At 39.4% G+C, this 19862-nt stretch overlaps 2 protein-coding genes across 3 annotated transcripts; both read right to left on the bottom strand.

The window, feature by feature from the left end:
* Window positions 1-3445: 3445 nt before the first annotated feature.
* On the bottom strand, window positions 3446-11973 carry LOC117296848 (monocarboxylate transporter 13-like). 2 transcript variants are annotated; one of them, XM_033779931.1, is made up of 4 exons: window positions 11642-11973; window positions 7717-7857; window positions 5300-6445; window positions 3446-4915 (listed from the first exon to the last, which is right to left on the bottom strand). In XM_033779931.1, exons 1-4 carry the CDS (start codon window positions 11853-11855, stop codon window positions 4791-4793), a joined length of 1626 nt encoding a protein of 541 aa, XP_033635822.1. In that variant the 5' UTR covers window positions 11856-11973; the 3' UTR covers window positions 3446-4790. The 2 variants fall into 2 exon arrangements, with proteins under 2 accessions (XP_033635822.1, XP_033635830.1); XM_033779939.1 differs by having other exon boundaries at window positions 5300-6439.
* A 3696-nt stretch (window positions 11974-15669) lies between these two features.
* On the bottom strand, window positions 15670-17443 carry LOC117291429 (dynein light chain LC6, flagellar outer arm-like). The gene is made up of 2 exons (XM_033773101.1): window positions 17292-17443; window positions 15670-16381 (listed from the first exon to the last, which is right to left on the bottom strand). Exon 2 carries the CDS (start codon window positions 16377-16379, stop codon window positions 16017-16019), a length of 363 nt encoding a protein of 120 aa, XP_033628992.1. The 5' UTR covers window positions 16380-16381; window positions 17292-17443; the 3' UTR covers window positions 15670-16016.
* Between the last annotated feature and the right edge of the window lie 2419 nt (window positions 17444-19862).

Here is a 19862-nt window from a genome sequence, read left to right as displayed (position 1 = left end):
TACACACCCACGTGACGCGCTCTCCACCAATAGGAATAGCGAAACTGTCTGAGGTATTTATGAATTCCAATTTAATGTGTTTTTCCACTGTGTATCTTTTTAATGTGTCATTTTGCACACCTTGGTGGCAAATAAAACAAAATCAAAGTCAGAATCTAACATTGCTTGTATTGATAAAGATTAACAATAACATGATTGTAAAGCCTTAAATGGGAGGTAGGCCCTACACTCAAATTAATGACCGCATTAAAACTTACTTCTATGAGCACATGCAGCTGTTGATAAAATTTTGAGAAACAATTTTCCTAGAAGGAATGGGGTTTAGAGAAAAGGATTTAAACGATCAAATTATGTGACCTTCATGAAACGTTGTGTATTAAAACGTTGGGTATTCCGAGTACGAATTATTCTCCTGGACATAATCGCTCTAGATTTAAGGTGAAACCTGAAAAACGCGACCCGACCGTTTGAAAGAAAAATTTAGCAAAATATTTGTAATGCATAATGTGTTTTTTTCTTCATTTATTTAGAATTAAAAGAATCGAAAGGTTCCAAAAACGAGAGGTCTTGGTCTTTATGGGTATCGAAACTATAAAGGGATGGTAGTGATCACGTTGTGTCCTAGCGCGTGACTCGCGCTCTGATCGGCAGAGTATAGGGTTCCAGTCCCGGTCGTGGCACTTGTGTCCTTGAGAAAGATACTTTTCCAAATGCTTTCCTTCTGATGGGACAGTGAGCATTAGGTCCCATCTACTAGGATTGATAATAGTTCACGTCAAATAACGGAGAAAACCTTGAAAGTGCAACATGGGTTGAAGACACCGGACACTGTTGGTAAAGATCAGTCCTCCCTGCACTTGGTGTACCTCAACGTGTGCATGAAAAAACAAACCTGTGACTCAATCGGTCGTCGGAGTTGCGAGATACCTATGAAAGAAAAAACACCCTTGTCACACGAAGTTGTGTGCTTTCAGATGCTTGATTTCGAGACCTCAAATTCTAAATCTGAGGTCTCGAAATCAAATTCGTGGAAAATTACTTCTTTCTCGAAAACTACGTTTCTTCAGAGGGGGCCGTTTCTCACAATGTTTTATATTATCAACAGCTCCCCATCATTTGCAAGTGAGGTTTTATGCTAAATAATTATGTTGAGTAATTACCAATAGTGTCCACCTTTTAGCCTGGTGTTTCTGGTTGATTCCATGCTAGCGAGCTACAGTTATGAGGTAAGCTCAGTATCAAGTATCCTTGGTTTCAGTTCCATAATTCTTTTTTAAATAATAATCACCATTAAAAAAAGTACATGTTGTTCTCTACCCAACTGATTTTTCTTGTTTGTGTACACAAAATCATCAAATCGTTGTAAAAATCATTGATGACAATTGATTAGTTAAAAGTCTTATTACAAATCTGTTTGTTTTCATAAAAACTGCCCAAACTGCTAATCAATTCAAATCACTGCTCAAAACCTATTTATTCAATTAGTTCTCTGTTGTTTTCTGCCGCTTTCTGTGTATATAATGCTTATCTTTAATAATGTTAATTTGAAATATTGTTTTTTCTTGTAAAGCGCTTTGAGGTTTTTTTTGTGAAGCGCTATATAAAAACTGTGTATTAGTATTAGTATTATAAAGTTGAATGTGCGACCTGTAGGACATTGAAAACTGGTGAGTGGACAAACTGTAAGCAACTACAAATCTCTAACCTCACGTTAAAATGGTTTGAATAAGGTCAACATCCTTCCAGTTTTCAATACCCGTGAAAAAAAAGGGCACATGCACAATGTACATTGGGTGTTTTGGGTGTTGACATTTTGTTAAGTGGCCCAGAATCGCATTGTACATGTATATGCAATGACACTCTTCCCCACTTTAACATTAGGTTAGACAACTTTTTTCCTCACTAACATGACGACCCTATCTTTAAAAAGAAGTGTAACATGACATGTATCTTACCCTTGCACAGACGCTAATGACGTTGGAGTAGTATAATTAAACATAACATTTTGTGCTGCGTGGCATATGCAAGAGTTTGCCTATGTTTTTCGTTTAAAAAAAATCAGTAAATATTATTTCAATTTTCGTTCAAAACAAATATTTCTGCGCAATTATGCCATTCACACAGTGTATCGAATAGTGACAGTCGTATCTATCAATTGTTTTGCTCACAGTGTTTCAAGTTATCATGCTTTTAAGTTCTGCTCATGGTTTTAAACACGTTGTACATTGATTGTTCTCTAATTCAGAATTATGATTATTATTAATATTATTATTTATTCGGCATAAAAACAAATACAAAGTACAAACATAATACAGTACAAAACTGAAACCAGGGACATATGCCTGGAATTAAAAAAGTTTACCTAAAAACTGTAGCCCGAAGGCCTTCAATTCCAAGTTCCCTGGCCATATATTAAAAATCTACAATTATTTACCAAAAAACTATAAAGACATTAAGAACATTAAGACAAACACAGAAAGATAATTCAAAAAGCAAGGACGCAGAAAGAGCAAAAATGCAAAATAGCCCCACCCCCTCCCATCAGGCAAAGAATCAACTTAACCACCATTAAAGAAACAAAAAAAAAATTGGCAAGAGACACAAGGTTTAAAAACGGATCCTCGATCAAGATAAAAAGAGTTATATACAACTCGAAAAAAAAATGAAAAAAATAAATAAATGAATGTCAACAAAAGAATTGCAGCTTTTCATTGCTATAACTATAAATTTCTAGATGTAATAACAAATTATTTAACTGTCAAAATTGAAATTTCTCAACACTCTTAAAATCTGGGTCTTACTTAGACAATTTTAAATGATGTTATTTTGTCTAACGATTTAAAAATTAAAGCGCTATAAATAAAACTGAACGCAATCTGTGTTATCCGAAACTAATGCAGCCTCGAGGTCAAATCGTTGTTTTTGAACCGGGAGATTTTAGAGTGAATAGTTCTCCATCTAAACTCTTTATAAAACCATCCTGTCAAATAGTTCCATCAAGATAGTTTGCCATAGTTTTAGCCTTCGAGAAAGACTCTGCTAGGGTCGAAACGTCAGGCCATTTTGTTGCATATATACCATTGGTCCATTTGGTTGGTAAGTTGTTCAAGCAACAGCTAATTTTATTTTCTCATAGTTCCATCAAATTACATTTTCTTATATTGCGTACAATATTATTGTCAATCGCCGGAAATCTAGAGAGAAAATCTCTTATAGGATTACACATCATCTTAATTTAACATTTTGGGGGTAAACAATCTTTTTTCAAATAACCGCTGTATGCCATACTTGAAAATAAATTGTTTCTCAAAATGTATTATTTATTATTATTATTATTTATTCGGCATAAAAATACATACAAGGTACAAACATACACAGTACAAAACAAAAGCCAGGGACATAGGCCCTATGCCTAGAATTAAAAAAAGTTTACCTAAAAACTGTAGCCCGAAGGACTTCAATTCCAATATCCCTGGCCTTGTATTAAAAATCTATAATTATTTACAAAAAACTATAAAAACATGAAGAACATTAAGACAAAAACAGAAATATAATTAAAAGCAAGAACGCAGAAAGAGTAAAAATGCAAAATAGCACCACTCCCTCCCATCAGGCAAAAAATAAACTTAATAAGAAACATTTAAAAAAAAAAATTGTAAAATTGGCAAGAGACACAAAGGTTTAAAAACGAATCCTCAGTTTAAAAAGAGTTATATACAACTAGAAAAATAAATGAAAACAATAAATGAATGTCGACAAAAAAGATAATAACTAAACAATAAATAAATAGATAAATAAAAGCTGGTGTGTTTCTCGCCATGTAAGTTCTTTTTGAAATTAGTTTAGAGAAATAACCAAGCGTATACAAGGCCTACGACCCGTTAATGCTTTATTTTATTATGCTCAGCAATATTATTCAAGATCATTGTTTTTCGAATCTTCCATTAAAAAGAAAGGTCGAATGTCAGAATAGGAATTGAAAAGTGGTCTAGTTTTTGCTTCGTTTTTGTGGGCGCAGCTAGTTACTGAAGTTTTTTGCCCGAAACCAACCTTATTATATTGTTTAACAGTTTTTTAACAACCTTCTTTGCTTGTAAATAGAGTTGCTTCACTGCAGAAGTAAAAAGGTTGAAGGAAAGTTATAACTTTTAACTGTATCAATACTCAATGTGGTGTTTGTTCCCTTACCTCTCAACCTGCGTTAACAAAAACAATTGTGTGAAAGCAATGACACTACACGTTCCAATAGCATGACATCTAACAGTTAACCTTTATATTTCTGCACTTAAACAACACAACAACTGACGGGGTGCAAGTCTCCCATCACTTGCAGTGGCGGCGCCCATCGCCTTGTTTTGGGTTAGCATTGTGACATACCTCATGCATAAAACAATGTTAAGAGAGGGGCGCGTTCCACGACCGTCAAGCACATGGTAAATGCGCATGACAAGTAGACTAATGCCCGGGCAGCCCGGTAGGCACTTTTTTTCTGGAGGCCTACATTAGAATTGCCATCCTCAAAAATGTCCCTGAGTTTTTATTTCTACAAGGTTTCCCTTTTTAATCCATTTAGAAAACAAAAATTCCCCATTGAAAAGCACTACGACGATGTAGGTGTAGGGCCGACAGAAAAAAAAGTTGTGCGCGGGAGTCATGTGCATTTACCATGTGCGTTAATACTCGCGTGCGCGATGAATGGACCAGTGAGAACTCTACTCTCGGTCATGAATATGTATGAGTAAAGTAAAAGTGCATTGTCTGTTCGTGACTGACTGGAAGAAGGACGTTTTTCATTCAATCTGCCGCCTTTTCTTGCAGACTGCTACAATGAAAGGTAGTATAGACGCTGCAAAAAACGTGGCACCAGCAGTTAGGAAAGTAGCGACGTAATTTCCTGTAACATCAAAAATCTTTCCTGGAAGACAAAGAAAAGGAGATGAGTATTTTTATGTTTTTAACTTCTTTCAATGCAAAACAGTGGCACGTCATTATGGTCAAATAAGAAGATTTAGTAGACATAGAGTTAGTAGTTCCTTGGATTTTGATCCCTCGGATATTAACGGAACACTATTTTGAAATATTAAATTATTTCGAGGCCACGACATGATTTTGAGGGGCCGGGACAAAGTAATGTTTCATTGTGGAAGAAAGAAATTAATACTTTGATGTAGGCCTAATGACAAGAATTCGAAAGAACAACCTTTGTTTGAGTGGGAATAAACCACCTGTCCATTTATCTCCTTATATACTTGTCCCTTTTAGGGACCTACGGGCTCAAGATATTTTTATTTTTTATTACCTGCAATGATTGATCCGGTACCGCTGAACAGGAACAGAGCGCATAAAACCAAGCCCATAGCACTCGGTGCTTGTGACGGACGGGCAACACTCTTCGCAGTGAATATTGTCAGAGGCGCTGCGATACCCACAAATCCACCCAGAATGACACCGTATCCAATCAAGAATATATAACTATCAGAGACTGAATTCATGCAACTGACAACTGCACATCCGAACAAGACAATCGCCAGCAGCTTGAAGGCACCGATGTAGTTCTTATCCACGAACCAACCATGAGTTGCACGGGTTACTATAGAAACTATGGCATATATTGTTAGAACCAACGCACCCTGATCTTCTGACCAGCCTGCCTCTTTGACTCTAGCTGGAAGATGTGTCGCATTTGTACTCAACCCAATGGCAAAGAAACAACTTTCCAAAACAATCAACATAACCAGGGAATTGGAGAAGACGTCCAAAAATCCAAAATAGTCTCGAAATGTTCTTCCTCCATTGTTTTCCTTGGGACTATGGTCAAGATTGTTTATGTTGACATCTTGGCGAGAAACATCGCAAATCGGCTCTTCGTTTTCAGGACTGATGTGTTTTTCTTGTTGTGTCTGAACGGATCCCTGTGAGTGAAGCTTTACATTTAACTGTTGATCTGAGACAACTGCTTTGATCGGAATACTGTCTAAAGATTTCGTGTAATCTAATTCCTTCGTTTCTAACTTTCTTTCTGATAGTTCGTTGAGGTTGTCTTTTTCTGTGTTCGTTGTTTTTCTTTTTTGATCAGGAGTCTGCGTTTCCTGGGAAGTATTCCGTAACGTGCCACTTGGAGTAGTTCCCATGTCCATGTCGATCGCCCCTTTATTATCCAATCCCTCCAATCTTCTTCCTACACGCTTAACTTTGTCCGAACTTGATGACCTGAGTGGTCGAAAGAGGGCGCAAGCTGCCACACTATTCATCTGGATAGCTCCTCCAATCATCATGGCTCCCCTCCAGCCGTAGTTTACAATCAAGAGACGAAACAAAAGTGGGAAGACAGACTGACCTGTGCTGAGTCCCACAACGAGTAGCCCGACGGCCAGAGCGAATCTTTTCCTGAAGTATTGAGACAGTATTACCAATGATGGAGAAACTACCAACATAAGTCCTATGCCTGGATAAAAAGAAAACAGAGATTTGGCTCGGGCTTTGCGGTTATAGCTCACACAATGAAGTAGTTGTTAAAATATTCCCCTTTTCCAAAGGGTTCTCTTGTGTGGACCAAGTAAAAGACCTGGAACGAAAGATCTTTGCTGAAATTCATTTCAAATGTTTTCAATCAATAAGGAAATTGAATTCACTTGGGATTACACAGACTAATTTTGATTGTGTCAAAAACAATCGTTTTGGAGACCCTTCCCCGGTACTTTTCAGAAAGATTCGCGAAAAGCCCTAGTGTTCCGTCATCACTCATGATAATACGTTATTGGGAGCTCCTTTTTGCATTGCAGCATGGAGGATTTAAAACGAAGCAAACTCCCGCGCATGACGCGCAAGTATTTTCATTTTGACGCACGCCGTCAAAGGTAAGTTTTAACTGTGCCCAGTTTTTCCCAAACCTTGAGCTAGGGATGTAAGAGACACGTTTCCCTGGATCGGGCAAGTTGGTCTAAGAGTTTGAAACCGTTTCTTATGAAATGTATGGTTAGAACGAAGTCTTAAAAGTAGAATATAATGATCCACACAAATTTACCACGTAATGGCGCGGTTTGTCTTTTATTTTGCGTAACACGGTCTGCCATGTATAGTACATGACGTATATAGGGAAATCGTGCAATTTCGAGACATTGTTTGTGAGGATCAAAACATCTTTCCAACCATATGCATTTAATAACAAACGCTTTTCAAACGCTTTTCCATAGACAAACTCTCCCGATCTAAGACTAAGTGATCGACTTCTAAATGGAAGGGATTGAAAAGTTACTCCAAAGGATTGTAATTAGGGACAATCCATTTTATGAATAAAACAAAATCCAAAGAAATTAAAACTCAAATCTAAGATATTTATTTTTAAATTAACAAAATGGATTGGTCCATAACTTTTTAATCCCTTCAATTTAGAGTGTCAAATGTCAGAAGTGTATGAATAATAAAAAATCATTCCCGTAAAAAAATTGCTCTGGTACCAGTTAAACGACAACATTGACCTTTTTCGAAACCACGGCTTTTATGGCTCCAGATTTGGCTCAGGCTACTAGCTTGGCCCCGCGGTTGTTTTGACAATATTGCGTACTTTTGCGCGTACGTGCTCAGGGCTTCAGACGATATAACGGAGCCTAAAGCCGAATCGAAAGCCGTAGCCGTGGATTCGAAAAAGGGCCTTTGCCTTCACTCACCCTGACATGTCCTTTCACCCTGATTTCTCAGGATTGTATTAACGCTTACCTGACATTGCACCGCTGAGGTAGAGGTGCCAGACATTGGTAGAAAATGATGCCAGTATGCTGGCGAGTCCACTCACAGCAGAGCCTAACATTGAGACACGACGTATACCGAGCCACAGAGCTACGTCACCCATGAACAAACCTGTCATTAAACACAATGTTGACGCAATTCCATAAAACGATTGACTCGGTATTTGTACATAATTAACTTAAAACAGGCCTCGACCTCTACAGCGGCCACCAGCGGCCATTGCCGCGATGCCCCAGCCAATTGCCTTGAAGCCCTTTTAAAAATCACGTACCTTACGGCCACTTGGCCGTCGTGCCCTTTTCCATTGATTCCATAACATTATTTATTCGAAAAAGTTATTTAATGTTAACATTGTGACCCATTTAATTTATATGGAGGTAAACGTACGATCCCGCACAATAGTTTTTTACAATGCTGCTTCTGTGCAATAACAATGTGTCGAGAATGTGGCATGGTAACCATATCAAACGTTGTTGAGCTGTTTACTACTAAAAACGCAGCACCAGACTACTCCAATGTATAAACTCGCTACAAGTCCCTACATTAAATTACGCATTTTCGCACTGATTTTGTCCATTGAGATCTGTATTTGTAGCGGATGGGGCGGGGAGGCGCGCGGCCGGGGGCTGGATACAGTCTATGTTTTTCCCCTGGCTATTTCGCTGGTGTCCAAGGCTTGTACTGGATTAATGTTTGTGACCCACCACTACCAGTGATCTGCCTGCCTTGCGACTTTGTTTTTCATTGCCAAACACATGTTTGTGTACACACAAAAAGCGTGGAATTGTAAAACGTCAAACGGCAGAGCACTAATTTGGCAATCATCATACTCCATCAAGTTCATTATTGATTAATCAGCATGCCATCCCCACAAAAGATGCAAAAATAAGCAGGAAGGCGAAAGGGCTAGAGTTGTAGCAAAGTGCCAACTTTAGAAGCATTTTTTAATTAGGTGCGTTTGTTTACTTTTTTTATAGTAATTATTTAGCGCAGTCTAGCATGGCATAAACGCCGGCATGCAAAATACATCTTACAAGTTTAGCTAAATGCTAGGCCAATTATTTTGTGCTAAGGGGTTGAGGGTTCGTTTTTAATTTTCTTAATCATATTTATATAAAAAAAAGAAGGGAAAAAAAGAAATAAATATTTTTCCAAATCATCGGATTTAGCTGAGCCTCCGGGTTGTAGGTGTATGATGGGGGTTGTTGGCGTGGGGTGGGTTGGGCTCGTTTGTCTCGCAGAGTTGGGGTAGTGGTGAGCCAGAGACTAACTTGTCTTTTTTCTTCAGATTAGCACGCAGGGAATTATTTTTCTTAATATTTTTTTCTGTATGATTTTTTTTCAACAATTCTTTGTTCTGGAGCAACGATTTGTTTTCAGATGACCAGAAGGGAGTTTAATTAAGTCGATGATTAAGGGTTAGGGGGTAAGTTTTACTGGGGTAATCGTTTGCAATTCGAGCGCTGCAAAAAAACTGTAAATAATTCAGAAACAAATATTTTTAAACTTTAATTCAATTTCAGCGACAACGAAATAAATATCGGTTGGAAAGTTGACTACCATCTTGAAATCAGTGGAAAGTATTTTAACATAATCATCAACAAATAAAGGTTTGAAAATGGCCTTGGTGCCCTTTCAGTTGGCCTTGGTGCCCCTTTCTTTTTGAGAGCTGTTGAGGCCAAGTGGCCTTGCCCCCCTGAAGCTGAAGGTTGAGGCCTGCTGACACCATTTTGACAAAAATGGTGTGCAGCTACAAAACCAGTATTGGCTCAATGAGAGGTTTTCTGGCTGTTTTCCCAAATGGTGTGCCGCAAAACCAGTATTGGACCACTGCAGGTTTTCTACCACTTTCCCAAAATGGTGCACTGCTACAAAACCAGCATTGGCCCATTAAAGGTTCACCATTTTGCCGAAATGGTGTGCCGCACAAAACCAATATTGGCCAAGACAGGCAAACCTCCGACTTGGTCGACCTTTCCCATGTGCAGCAGTATAGCCATTTTTCCCTTACAAAAAGCCATCACCGATCCCTAAAGTTGACCAACTGCAAAAAGCCAGCACCGATCCCTAAAGTCGACCGATTTCAAAAAGCCATCACCGATCACTAAAGTTGACCGATTGCAAAAAGCCATCACCGATCCCTGAAGTTGACCGATTGCAAAAAGCCACCATCGATCACTAAAGTTGACCACCGATTGCAAAAAGCCATCAACGGTCGTGAATATGCATGACCGTTCGCTATATACCATCAACGGTCGTGAATATGCATGACCGATTGCTAAAATGGACCACCGATCGTGTTTTATCACCGCTCGCTAAAGTTGATCACCGATTGCATATAGGACCACCACCGATGACAAATTTGATCACCGGTTGCAAAAGACCATCACCGATAACTAAATGCCTCTTTGGGCCAATAAGCCCCAAAAGTGGTGAGGTCTCCCCGACACAACATCATTTTCTGACGTTCACTTTTACGTTTTTGCTCGCGTAGCGTACGTGCAGCTATTTACCTCCAAACAACCGCAGGGCCAAGCTAGCCTGAGCCGAATCTTGGGCCGAAGCCGTGGTTTCATAAAAGGGAAAGGGACCATGATGACCAGGGTCGGTTTCCATCCTGTGTGAAATCGACCCCTGGTGACAATATTCTTTTATTCATTGCACAACCGTACACAAGTACGACAATGTCCTGAGTATCCCTTCTTTTATCGTTGGTGGCGTACTCTGTCCATAGTCATTCAAAGTTTGAACGGAGACGGAGAAGTACAATTAATTACATTTTCGTCATCAGTCTTCTTGATGTATTTTCAGTTTCAGAACTAAACAATACATGTTTTTTACTTCAAAACCATCGCATCAACTTTTCTAATTATTTTAAGCTGTTACTCTTTTCCTAAAAAAATTAATGTAGTTGTTTGATGAGAAAAATGTTTATTGGCCCATAGATGTACCAATCGAATCACTTGTGTACCATACCACTCACGATATTTTCAAGCGTGCGATTTAGACGAAGTTCTTAATAGGGTTGTTTACCTTCAAGTAACCCACCAACAAAAATGAACCTTTATTGTTCCACATAAAAATGGAATCCGATAAACCAAGGACTCGTACGTGTTGAAATGGTCTTCAGAATAATTTGGCATCCAGGTCAATATTTGTTGGTTCAGTGAGACTCAATAAAGACCACATTGAAAAGCCTCTGCACGTAAATGGGTTTAAGCCTTTATGCATCATTGATTTAGGTTTTTTTCTCTCACTTTGAAGAATGGTTACATAGAGAGTGCTCACCATTTTGATTTTATAAAAAGCAATATGAAATGGTACTGCCGCGACAGTGTGAAGCGATTGACACTCTTGACTATACCCTTATTCCTTATTGCTTCGTTGTTGGATCAATTATTACTCGTTTACAGTGCACACATCTCCCTAACAACTTGAAAGTCGTTGTGTGTTTCCTTTGACTGCTGTATTTGTTGCTCAACGGTTTCATGCGCAAATGTTCTTCCAAAATAAGATTTTCGGTAATTTTTTCGTTATAAATAACTCGAAAGCGGACTGTGGGGTTATGTCAAGTCCATTCGTAATGTAGAGTGCGACCGGGAAATAATTCTCAAACAGAATGGTAGGCCTACTAGTCCTGGTAACTTTCACGGCAATTTCACCATTCAACAGGTATAGATGTCCGTATAAAAAAGACCATGTTTATCTGATTTAAAACCATTTCTTTTCTGTAAAAACACTCGGCTCTTAAATGGATTGGCTTGGGCCTGAGTGTACTGAAGGAAATGCGGAGTAAAACATTCAATTCTAATTCTGAATTTAACGACGGTGAAAATACAAAATAGAGAGAGATAGATGGAGTAATAAAGAGTCAAATCAACTGTTGCATACTCACATCCGAAACTTCCAACCAATAGCGGCATACCAACCACCCAACTTGAAGATGTAGCAGACAATTCAAACTGGTCTTTCCATTCGATGAAGAAGACACCAAGTGACGTAGCATACCCGATGGTTAATGCGATACAGAAATGGCCTGCAATGCAAACCACCCAGGCCCAACCTCTGTCCACTTGTGCAGACGACTTGCGTGAACTTTCTGCCTCCATTATTTTTGTCAAGCTTCTCGAAGAGCTTTCAGAATATAAATGGTGAAATAAGCCCCAATCAAGGCAAAGATTTAGTCACAACCTCCACACACACATGCACAACGCTCACTGCTTTGACCCACGCACTGCTTTTCACGTATGAACAGAAAATAGTGTTAGGGGCAACTCGATCGTCCTGACAAACTCTACACGCGGACCATGTTCGACGTAGATCTAGTTCTTGGCTTGGACAGCTTCACAGAGCCGCTATCCCCTAGTCGCTTTGGATCACGGCTCCGCAAAGGCCTTGACAAAAGGCTACACGTATGCTTAAGCTCGCGTGTTGGAATGTGGATAACATTAGTTTCAGTTGTGGCAGAGAGACTATTATACGGAGCCCCTAAAGGGACATTTAAAAAACAATATTTTAACTATCTCGTGCGCACGACTTGTATTATCTCGTGCGCACGACATATTATCTCGTGCGCATGACATATTATCTCGTGCGCACGACATAATCGGGATCTAAAAGCAGCCCTTCTCATCGCAGCGCCGCCATTATTGTTACACGCCGTGAAATAGACTGTTAAAATGCATACACTTTCGGTAAACAGTATTGTCCAAGGCCCACACTTAATGTATCACAACTTTTATATAACATAATAAACCTGTGGAAATTTAGGCTCAATCGGTCATAGAGTCGGAAGAAAATAACAGGAAAACCCATCCTTGTTTCCGCACAGTTCGCCGTGTCACATGTGTTTTGGAATTCTCGATATCGAGAATTGATATTGTTTTAATGTTTTCTCAAAAAGTAATGCAATTGTGTCCGCCCAGACACATTTGCATATACAGTTATGTCCGCCCGGTGCAAAACCGTCCTTGCAGTAAAATAAACGCCCTTGGTCGACGGAACACGTTCGCCATTTAGTTTACAAGCTAAGTGCATGTCATGAATGACATGGGAAATGTTCGGCCATTGGGTATTCGCTGCATAAAATACGTGAATATTCATGCTGCATATTACGTATGTTTAGTGCATGACTGTACACATGTACAGTCATGTACGTACATGTCCACCGGGCGGTTTTTGCATAACCCCATGCAGGATAGCATATATGCAAAAGTGTCCAGAGCAGACAGTATTGCATGGCGGACACAATTGCATCTGACACCGGTATCCCAGGGAATACTGTACCCCGAAGATTCGGTCCCCAATTATGGCAAACTGTGTACAAACTTCTGAAAGTAGCGCCCTCTTTTGAATTACCTCCTCCAGCCCATGTCAATTTCTCATGAGGGGAACAGAATCTCCGACGGACATAATTCCATATGGGACAAACCGACACCGGCAGAAACGAAGGTCTCTATCTAAACAAAGCAAGATCACGATAATTCAATCCCATCAACATGCAGTTCCCATCAGGAAGAAATGCCCTCAGCAAGCCGAGTTGCCCCTAGCGGCCCGTCACTCTCTCGATTGTCGCCACTCCGTAAGAACTATCCAAAGTTACCGGAAACACAGCTTCATAAGCACGAAACTTTGAAACACTCTGATAAATTTAGTGACATTATCAAGGTTTCTTGTAAATTACAGCATAATTATAGTCTTTGGCAAATGATAAGAGTAAGGAGAAGGGGGAGGTTAATATTGCATATTGAATTTTGACGCCGAATTGGGGCACAGGGCATGTTCTTTTCCATAATCAAATACAAAATGTGGTTTAACCATTATCCACCGCCTATGTTCGTCCATAATAATGTTTCTGCCTTGAGTCAAATCTTGTTAATCAACAATGGATTCTATTTTTTGAAGAGTCGACAGAGGGCGCAGTTCAACAATAAAAGCCGGGACTATACTTTGTATTGATGGATGAACGATGAACTCTACTAAGCATACAGTGCAGAATGCTTTTAATCAAAAATACTTTTAAAATGCTTAGAAGTCTCCCGGTTTTAACAGTAAAGGGAAAATTATCATTGACTCTATAGTAAATGTTATTCTCCGCTCAATTTGATAAGGGGAGTCCCAATGCAAGTCGAGTTATTCCCCCTGCAATTAAAAATACACCAACCCCCGTTTTAAATCAAACGTCCAAGAATCAATCTTTAAAAGTGTCCCTATACCTCTCGGCAAATAACACCATTTTGTCAGGGCCCATGTCATCCCAAATACCTCAAGTTGGAAGTCAACAACCCAGGTCACAATTTGGGCACTGCAACCCCCACAAGTTGTCTTTGGCGAAGAGGTTGCCCGACGCCATTTTTCGTCAAAACTGGGGGAGGGGTGGGGGTAATGAAAATTGCTTCTAATCACAAGTTGTGGCAACTCTCTCAATACGTGACAGCTCTGCAAAAAGTAGCCTTGCTCAAAGCAGTCGAACTATTCACTCCGAAAAAGGACCGCCGCTGTATAAAAACCCACCCGTATTCACTGTGCGTAACATCGCACGACACGATGCCCCCGTACACTATCCGCATGCGGAGGCCGTCAGGTCGGCCTGACGGCCTCCGCATGCGGTTAGTGGTACGAGTGCGGATGGCTTGTGTGCACAGTAGTCGTACGATTGTGACAGTGTGTATACGGGTGGGTCATGTGGTGTGATCGCACGCCCCACGCACAGGGTATACGGGTGGGTTTACAGCGGCGTCTTTTCGGAGCGAATAATGGGACTGCCTTGAGCAAGGCTATGCAAAAAGACGACTTCTAAAAGCACAAACATTAACCTAAACCCACACGAAAGTTAATCTCAACGCTCTGGATTTGTCCAGTGTAAAAGTCAAAATGCTTGCGAGTATGGATGGAATGCATCAGCTGTAAAACATTACTATTATAAACAGCCTAATTCAACCTCTCGACCACAATTCAGGAGTTAAACAGAGCATGCTCTTAATTTTTTATTTCAATCTTTGAGATTCAGTTTTTTAGCTCCTCCATTATACACTTTGAAAATAAATAAGAACCTTATTCTATAGTCTTTTGAAATTACAAAAAAAACATTTTAATATTAAAGAGGGCAACTGCTTTAAACTTTCAAGTGTACCGTGGACCAATGAGAGCCTTGGGTTGGTAACACATGTCTATACCAAAAGAAAAGTGAAAGTTACGGGCAAAATATGTGGTAAACGGAGTCCTTGACACAGAAATGGGGGGAGCAAATGAATTAGGAATATAATTTTTGTAAATCTAAAAAAAAAAAAAAAATGTTTTAGGATGTTTTACAAATTAATATACAAATTTTTGTCGTTTTGTTCTTATCCTGCATCAAATATTGTTTCTTTGCGAAGGCCTATCGACGTGACAATGATTGCATGCTGCTAAAATGTTGGGTCATAGTTATTTTTGTGCTAATTTTTGTTTAACATAATGCTGATTTATAGGCTATAAAAAAATGCACTTACAAGTTTAGCGAGGTGACAGCGGGTAAAGTACCAACCGAAAATCTGGCCGCAGCATTCACAAACGGCCGCCACTGAAATTTGCAAACGCGAATACTCGCCTTTCTCATTTAAAGGCAGTGGACACTATTGGTAATTACTCAAAATAATTATTAGCATAAAAACCTTACTTGGTGACAAGTAATGGGGAGAGGTTGATAGTATAAAACATTGTGAGAAACGGCTCCCTCTGAAGTGGAGCAGTTTTCGAGAAAGAAGTAATTTTCCACGAATTTGATTTCACGACCTCAAGTTTAGAATTTGAGGTCCCGAAATCAAGCATCTGAAAGCACACAATTTCGTGTGAAAAGGGTGTTTTTTTTCTTTCATAGTTATCTCGCAACTCCGACGACCAAACGAGCTCAAATCTTCACAGGTTTGTTACTTTATACATCAAGTGAGAAGACTGGTCTTTGACAATTACCAATAGTATCCACTGGCTTTAAAATGTGCCTATATCAACGGGGAGCAGTTCAAACGAAATCATAAAATTGTGCGTGATTACCACCATTCAAATATTTCAAACAAACAAGCTTTAAGATCGAAATTATACCAGTTTATTTTCTGGGTCATTACAAAAGTATGACCCTACTTTTAAGAGTTTGAAATACTGGTTGAAATATTTGAACGGTCCATCAAAAAAAATCGTTCATTGTTGCTTGTCCGTTTTCCTCTGACATCGAGGCTTTCAATTCTGCCTACATTAATATTGTTAAAGTCAGACCAACGCTAATGTCCACAGGTTTAACCAGATTTGAAGAGCAGAAATGCCGTCTGGCCAATGTAAAAGTAAATAAAGCTCTTGGTTTCATGCGTGACGTAGCTTCCAAAATTCTTGCCCACGATGCAGTGCCAAGTCGGGTTGTACGCCTTGTCGAACTCCTTCTTGATGTAGGCTGCAATGTCCTTCTCGACGTTGAACTTCTCAAGTGACGCCCTTGCGATGTCCGTGGCGTAGTCTTGAATCTCTTGATCCATGTCTACATTCTTGATGACCACCTCTTTCTGGGAGCTGTCGCCGCCGGAGCCGCCCGAGAACATCCGGCTTGACGTACTCGTCGTCGTGCGGTTCATCGAACTGCGGTTCGAGCTGCGGTTCGTCGACATGTCTGTTGAGGATGAAGAAAAAACAAAAGTTGGTAAGACACTGCTCTGGAATTGCAAAGGTCGTGGGTTCGAACCCCAACCCGACTAACATGCATGTGATTTTTTTTTCACAGAGCTCGGGAAAGTAATCGGTAATAACACACATCGGTGTATAAAATGGGTAAAAAACAAAATAATTAGTATTATTTATTTCCGATGCAAATATCTATCTTAAAGTACATTGTTTTAAATCAAACAAATTCTCTATAAATCAAAGATATCGTTTCATAAAATGTTTCGCTAAAACGTTTTACAAAGGGCTCCCGCGGTACTTTGATGAAAGTGTTCCGAGGTTTTGATTGGTAAGAATGCCCTATACTATTACAACAAAATTAATTAAATAATCAACTAATCATTTAATTAACACTTCTATTGTCTCGGTGATGGATGAATCAAAGTTAATTTAAGGTTTTATCAACAAATCTTTGGTGTGCAATCGGTTTATAAATTAAACCATGCCTTAAATAAACTATTCAATGTAGGATCATTGCATTTGGAAAAGGGGTAGCTTTTAAGTTTCAAAGCGGCTACACTGAATGACTTAATGTGCCAATTGCAAACTTTTGTTGCTAATTACACTACAGTGTTCGTCTCTAAATCGCATTCATCTAACCCTTTTTAGAGTGTAAGACGGGTACTTTCAACTCGATTTGGAGGGAAGTTTGTTTCAATTTTACAACAGAGTGACACAGAATGACTCTCACTCTCAAAAGAGTGAGACCGACACCACTCGGATAAGAGAGTGAATTGTTCACTACATTAACAGAGCAAACTATACCTTATTAACAACTTGTCGTTTTGATTGATTTAAAATTAAAGTTAGTTTGTAGGAAATATAGGTTATAAAATTATTCACAATAGGGGTATGCCTACCTGTATTCTGTAATATCCCTCACTCGGCTGTTTGACGCTCCTCTCGTTCCCCTTGGTCTCTCGGAAGATGTAGAACAAGATCGATTTATCTGGACAGACTTTCTTGAGAAGCTTTAATATTTGTGTTCAACCTACTCAACTATTCTCCCATTAAATACCCACGCTGAAGGATAAAGGGGCGTGAATCAAGTCGAAAGCATCACCTTCGTACAACGTGAGTTTCCGTGAAAACAGACACAATCTAATTGGTCAAAAGCTTGTTTGTAGTTCAGTCATACCGTTGCCATTGTTCTCAGAGTAAACTGGCTGGGTGCAATGTGCCGTTCCAGTCTTCGGTAGCTTGTTCGCTTTCGTGGAGTGAATTCTTTTTCAACACCTCTCATCAAAAGACAAAAGAATGAAGTGGAGCTCTGTTGTCAGTGGAGCCCAACGCGGGCGTGGGAAACTTTGTGAAGTAGGGAGTTCCACAAACCAGGGCAAAATGTACCAGAGGTTACGAAGGTAGGGGTAGTGGCTTGGGTTACAAAAAGCATCGAGTCCCCAGGGGTGGGGACTCCTGCCGCACGGTTAATTCACCATCCCAATCACTCCAAAACAAAACAGGATTTTGCTTCATACTTCCAATGTTGTCAGATAACAGCAGCCGATTTCACGAAACTCTAGGATTAATCCTAACTAATTAATAACCCGTCCTAAACTTAGGATGGTTCAATGCGTCCTACGCAACTCGGGCCCAAGTCCTAAGATTAATCCTAAGTTAGGAAGAGTTTGGTGAAATCGACGGCAGATATATTACGAAGTCACGGTGCAATGGTTGAAGGGTGTGGTCACGGAACAGTGACACTCCACCAGTCCACAAAAAAATCACCCAAATCATCAAACTCTGTCATAAACCCCAAAATATATCCCCCATGAAAATATCTATAACGTCCCGGGAACTTGAGTGAGTCGCAGTCGATCCAACCGTCCCCCTTGTGCTACTCATGATCAAGGCCACATTTTTTTATGATTATTTAAACCTGTCAATAGCACAAGTGAATTAATTTGCGTAGATTTGATTTGATCGTTAAAGGATTGGGGGTAAAAACACCATGGTGATTAATTGGTTTTGTTGGAACTACTTCCCAATTATTTTCAAGCAAAGATCCAGTGATTGGATAAGTTTATACTAGACTGTATAAAGGGGGGGTGCAAATAAAGGCTTGTTTGAAAATAGCAAGTTATCCTTGTGTTGGACAGATGGCCCTCAACTTCATGCTTCTAAAACGCATGAGCTTAAACTTTATTATAGTATTATGAAAGACACTTGGTTTATAATTATTACATTAATTTATTTTGTAATACCAACTTTCAAGCTCGTGACCCTCTTGTATTATTTTGTATGCAAGTTTGCCCCAGCTTGGTTTGCCCCAAACCAGGTTAACAACCATTAGTGGTATGGAAACAACCCAGAGGAGCTAAAGGTCGGTCTCTTAAAAATGTCTTTAGATTATAGGGGGTTGAAATATGCACCTCTAATACAAGGAATTCAAAAGAGACGCTGTGCTGATATGTGGAATATCAAGTTGTTAGGGTGGCCCTTTGTTCTACAGATCTCAGCAAAGCAAGAGTTAGTGGTTGACAAAACTTCAACAAAAACATTTTAGATGAAAATAACTTATAATGAGCTGAAGGTGGGTGTTTCTTTAAAATGTCTTTAGATTATCCTATATGGGGTTGAAACATGCACCTTGACGGAGTTCGAAAGAGACGCAGTGCTGGATGTGGAATATAACAGACAGTCTTGGTAAGGGGTTACTATATTTTAGATGAAAATAACCAATAGGCGCTAAAGGAGTTTATATTCCTCTTTAAACTGTCTAGATTAAAGGGGATGAAAGTTTCATCCCCATTAAACGAGCACCTTGAAGGAGTTTGAAAGAGACGTAGTGATGGATGTGGAATATAACAGCCATTCTTGGTAAGGGGTTACACGAGGAAACATTTTACAGATGAAAATAAATCATAGGAACTGAAGGTGGGAATTTATATTCCTCTTAAAAACTGTATAGATATAGGGGATTGAACACCTCGAAGGAGTTGGAAAGAGACGCTGTGCTGGTATGTGGAATATAAAGCTGTTGGAGTGGCCATTTGTTCTACACATCTTAACAAACCAAGAGTATGTGGTTGACATTTTTTGACAAAACGACACGAAGAAACATTTTATATGAAAATAATCTCAATTGAGCTGAGGGTGGGAGTTTCTTGAAAAAGTCTAATTAAAGGGGAATGAAACATGCATCTTGACGCAGTGATGGATGTGGGATATAACAGCCATTCTTAGTAAGGCGTTACAAGAGGAAACATTTAAGATAAAAATAACGCATAGGGCCCTATAGGTAGACGAAACATGCACGTTGCAAGAAGTTCAAAAGAGACGCGATGCCGGTGTGTGTGGAATACAAAGCTGTTGTCGCAGGAAGGCAAAAGTATGATGTTGACAAAACGAAGAGAAAAAAAAGAACAAACACGATATAGCGATACAAAAAAATTAACACTGAATTCATTTGTCCCTCCTTGACTGTTGTT

Source organism: Asterias rubens, chromosome 1, assembly GCF_902459465.1.
Source record: "Asterias rubens chromosome 1, eAstRub1.3, whole genome shotgun sequence".
Lineage (NCBI taxonomy): Eukaryota > Metazoa > Echinodermata > Asteroidea > Forcipulatida > Asteriidae > Asterias > Asterias rubens.
Note: the sequence above shows the minus strand (reverse complement) of the source record. Positions and strands in the feature narration are given on the sequence as shown.

Coding starts and splice junctions, on each gene's coding strand:
- LOC117291429 (XM_033773101.1), bottom strand. CDS start 16,379: ATGTCGACGAACCGCAGCTCGAACCGCAGTTCGATGAACCGCACGACG.
- LOC117296848 (XM_033779931.1), bottom strand. CDS start 11,855: ATGGAGGCAGAAAGTTCACGCAAGTCGTCTGCACAAGTGGACAGAGGT. Junction 6,446..7,716: donor CCTCAGCGGTGCAATGTCAG/GTAAGCGTTAAT, acceptor CTTTTTATCCAG/GCATAGGACTTATGTTGGTA. Junction 4,916..5,299: donor TACCGGATCAATCATTGCAG/GTAATAAAAAAT, acceptor TTTGTCTTCCAG/GAAAGATTTTTGATGTTACA.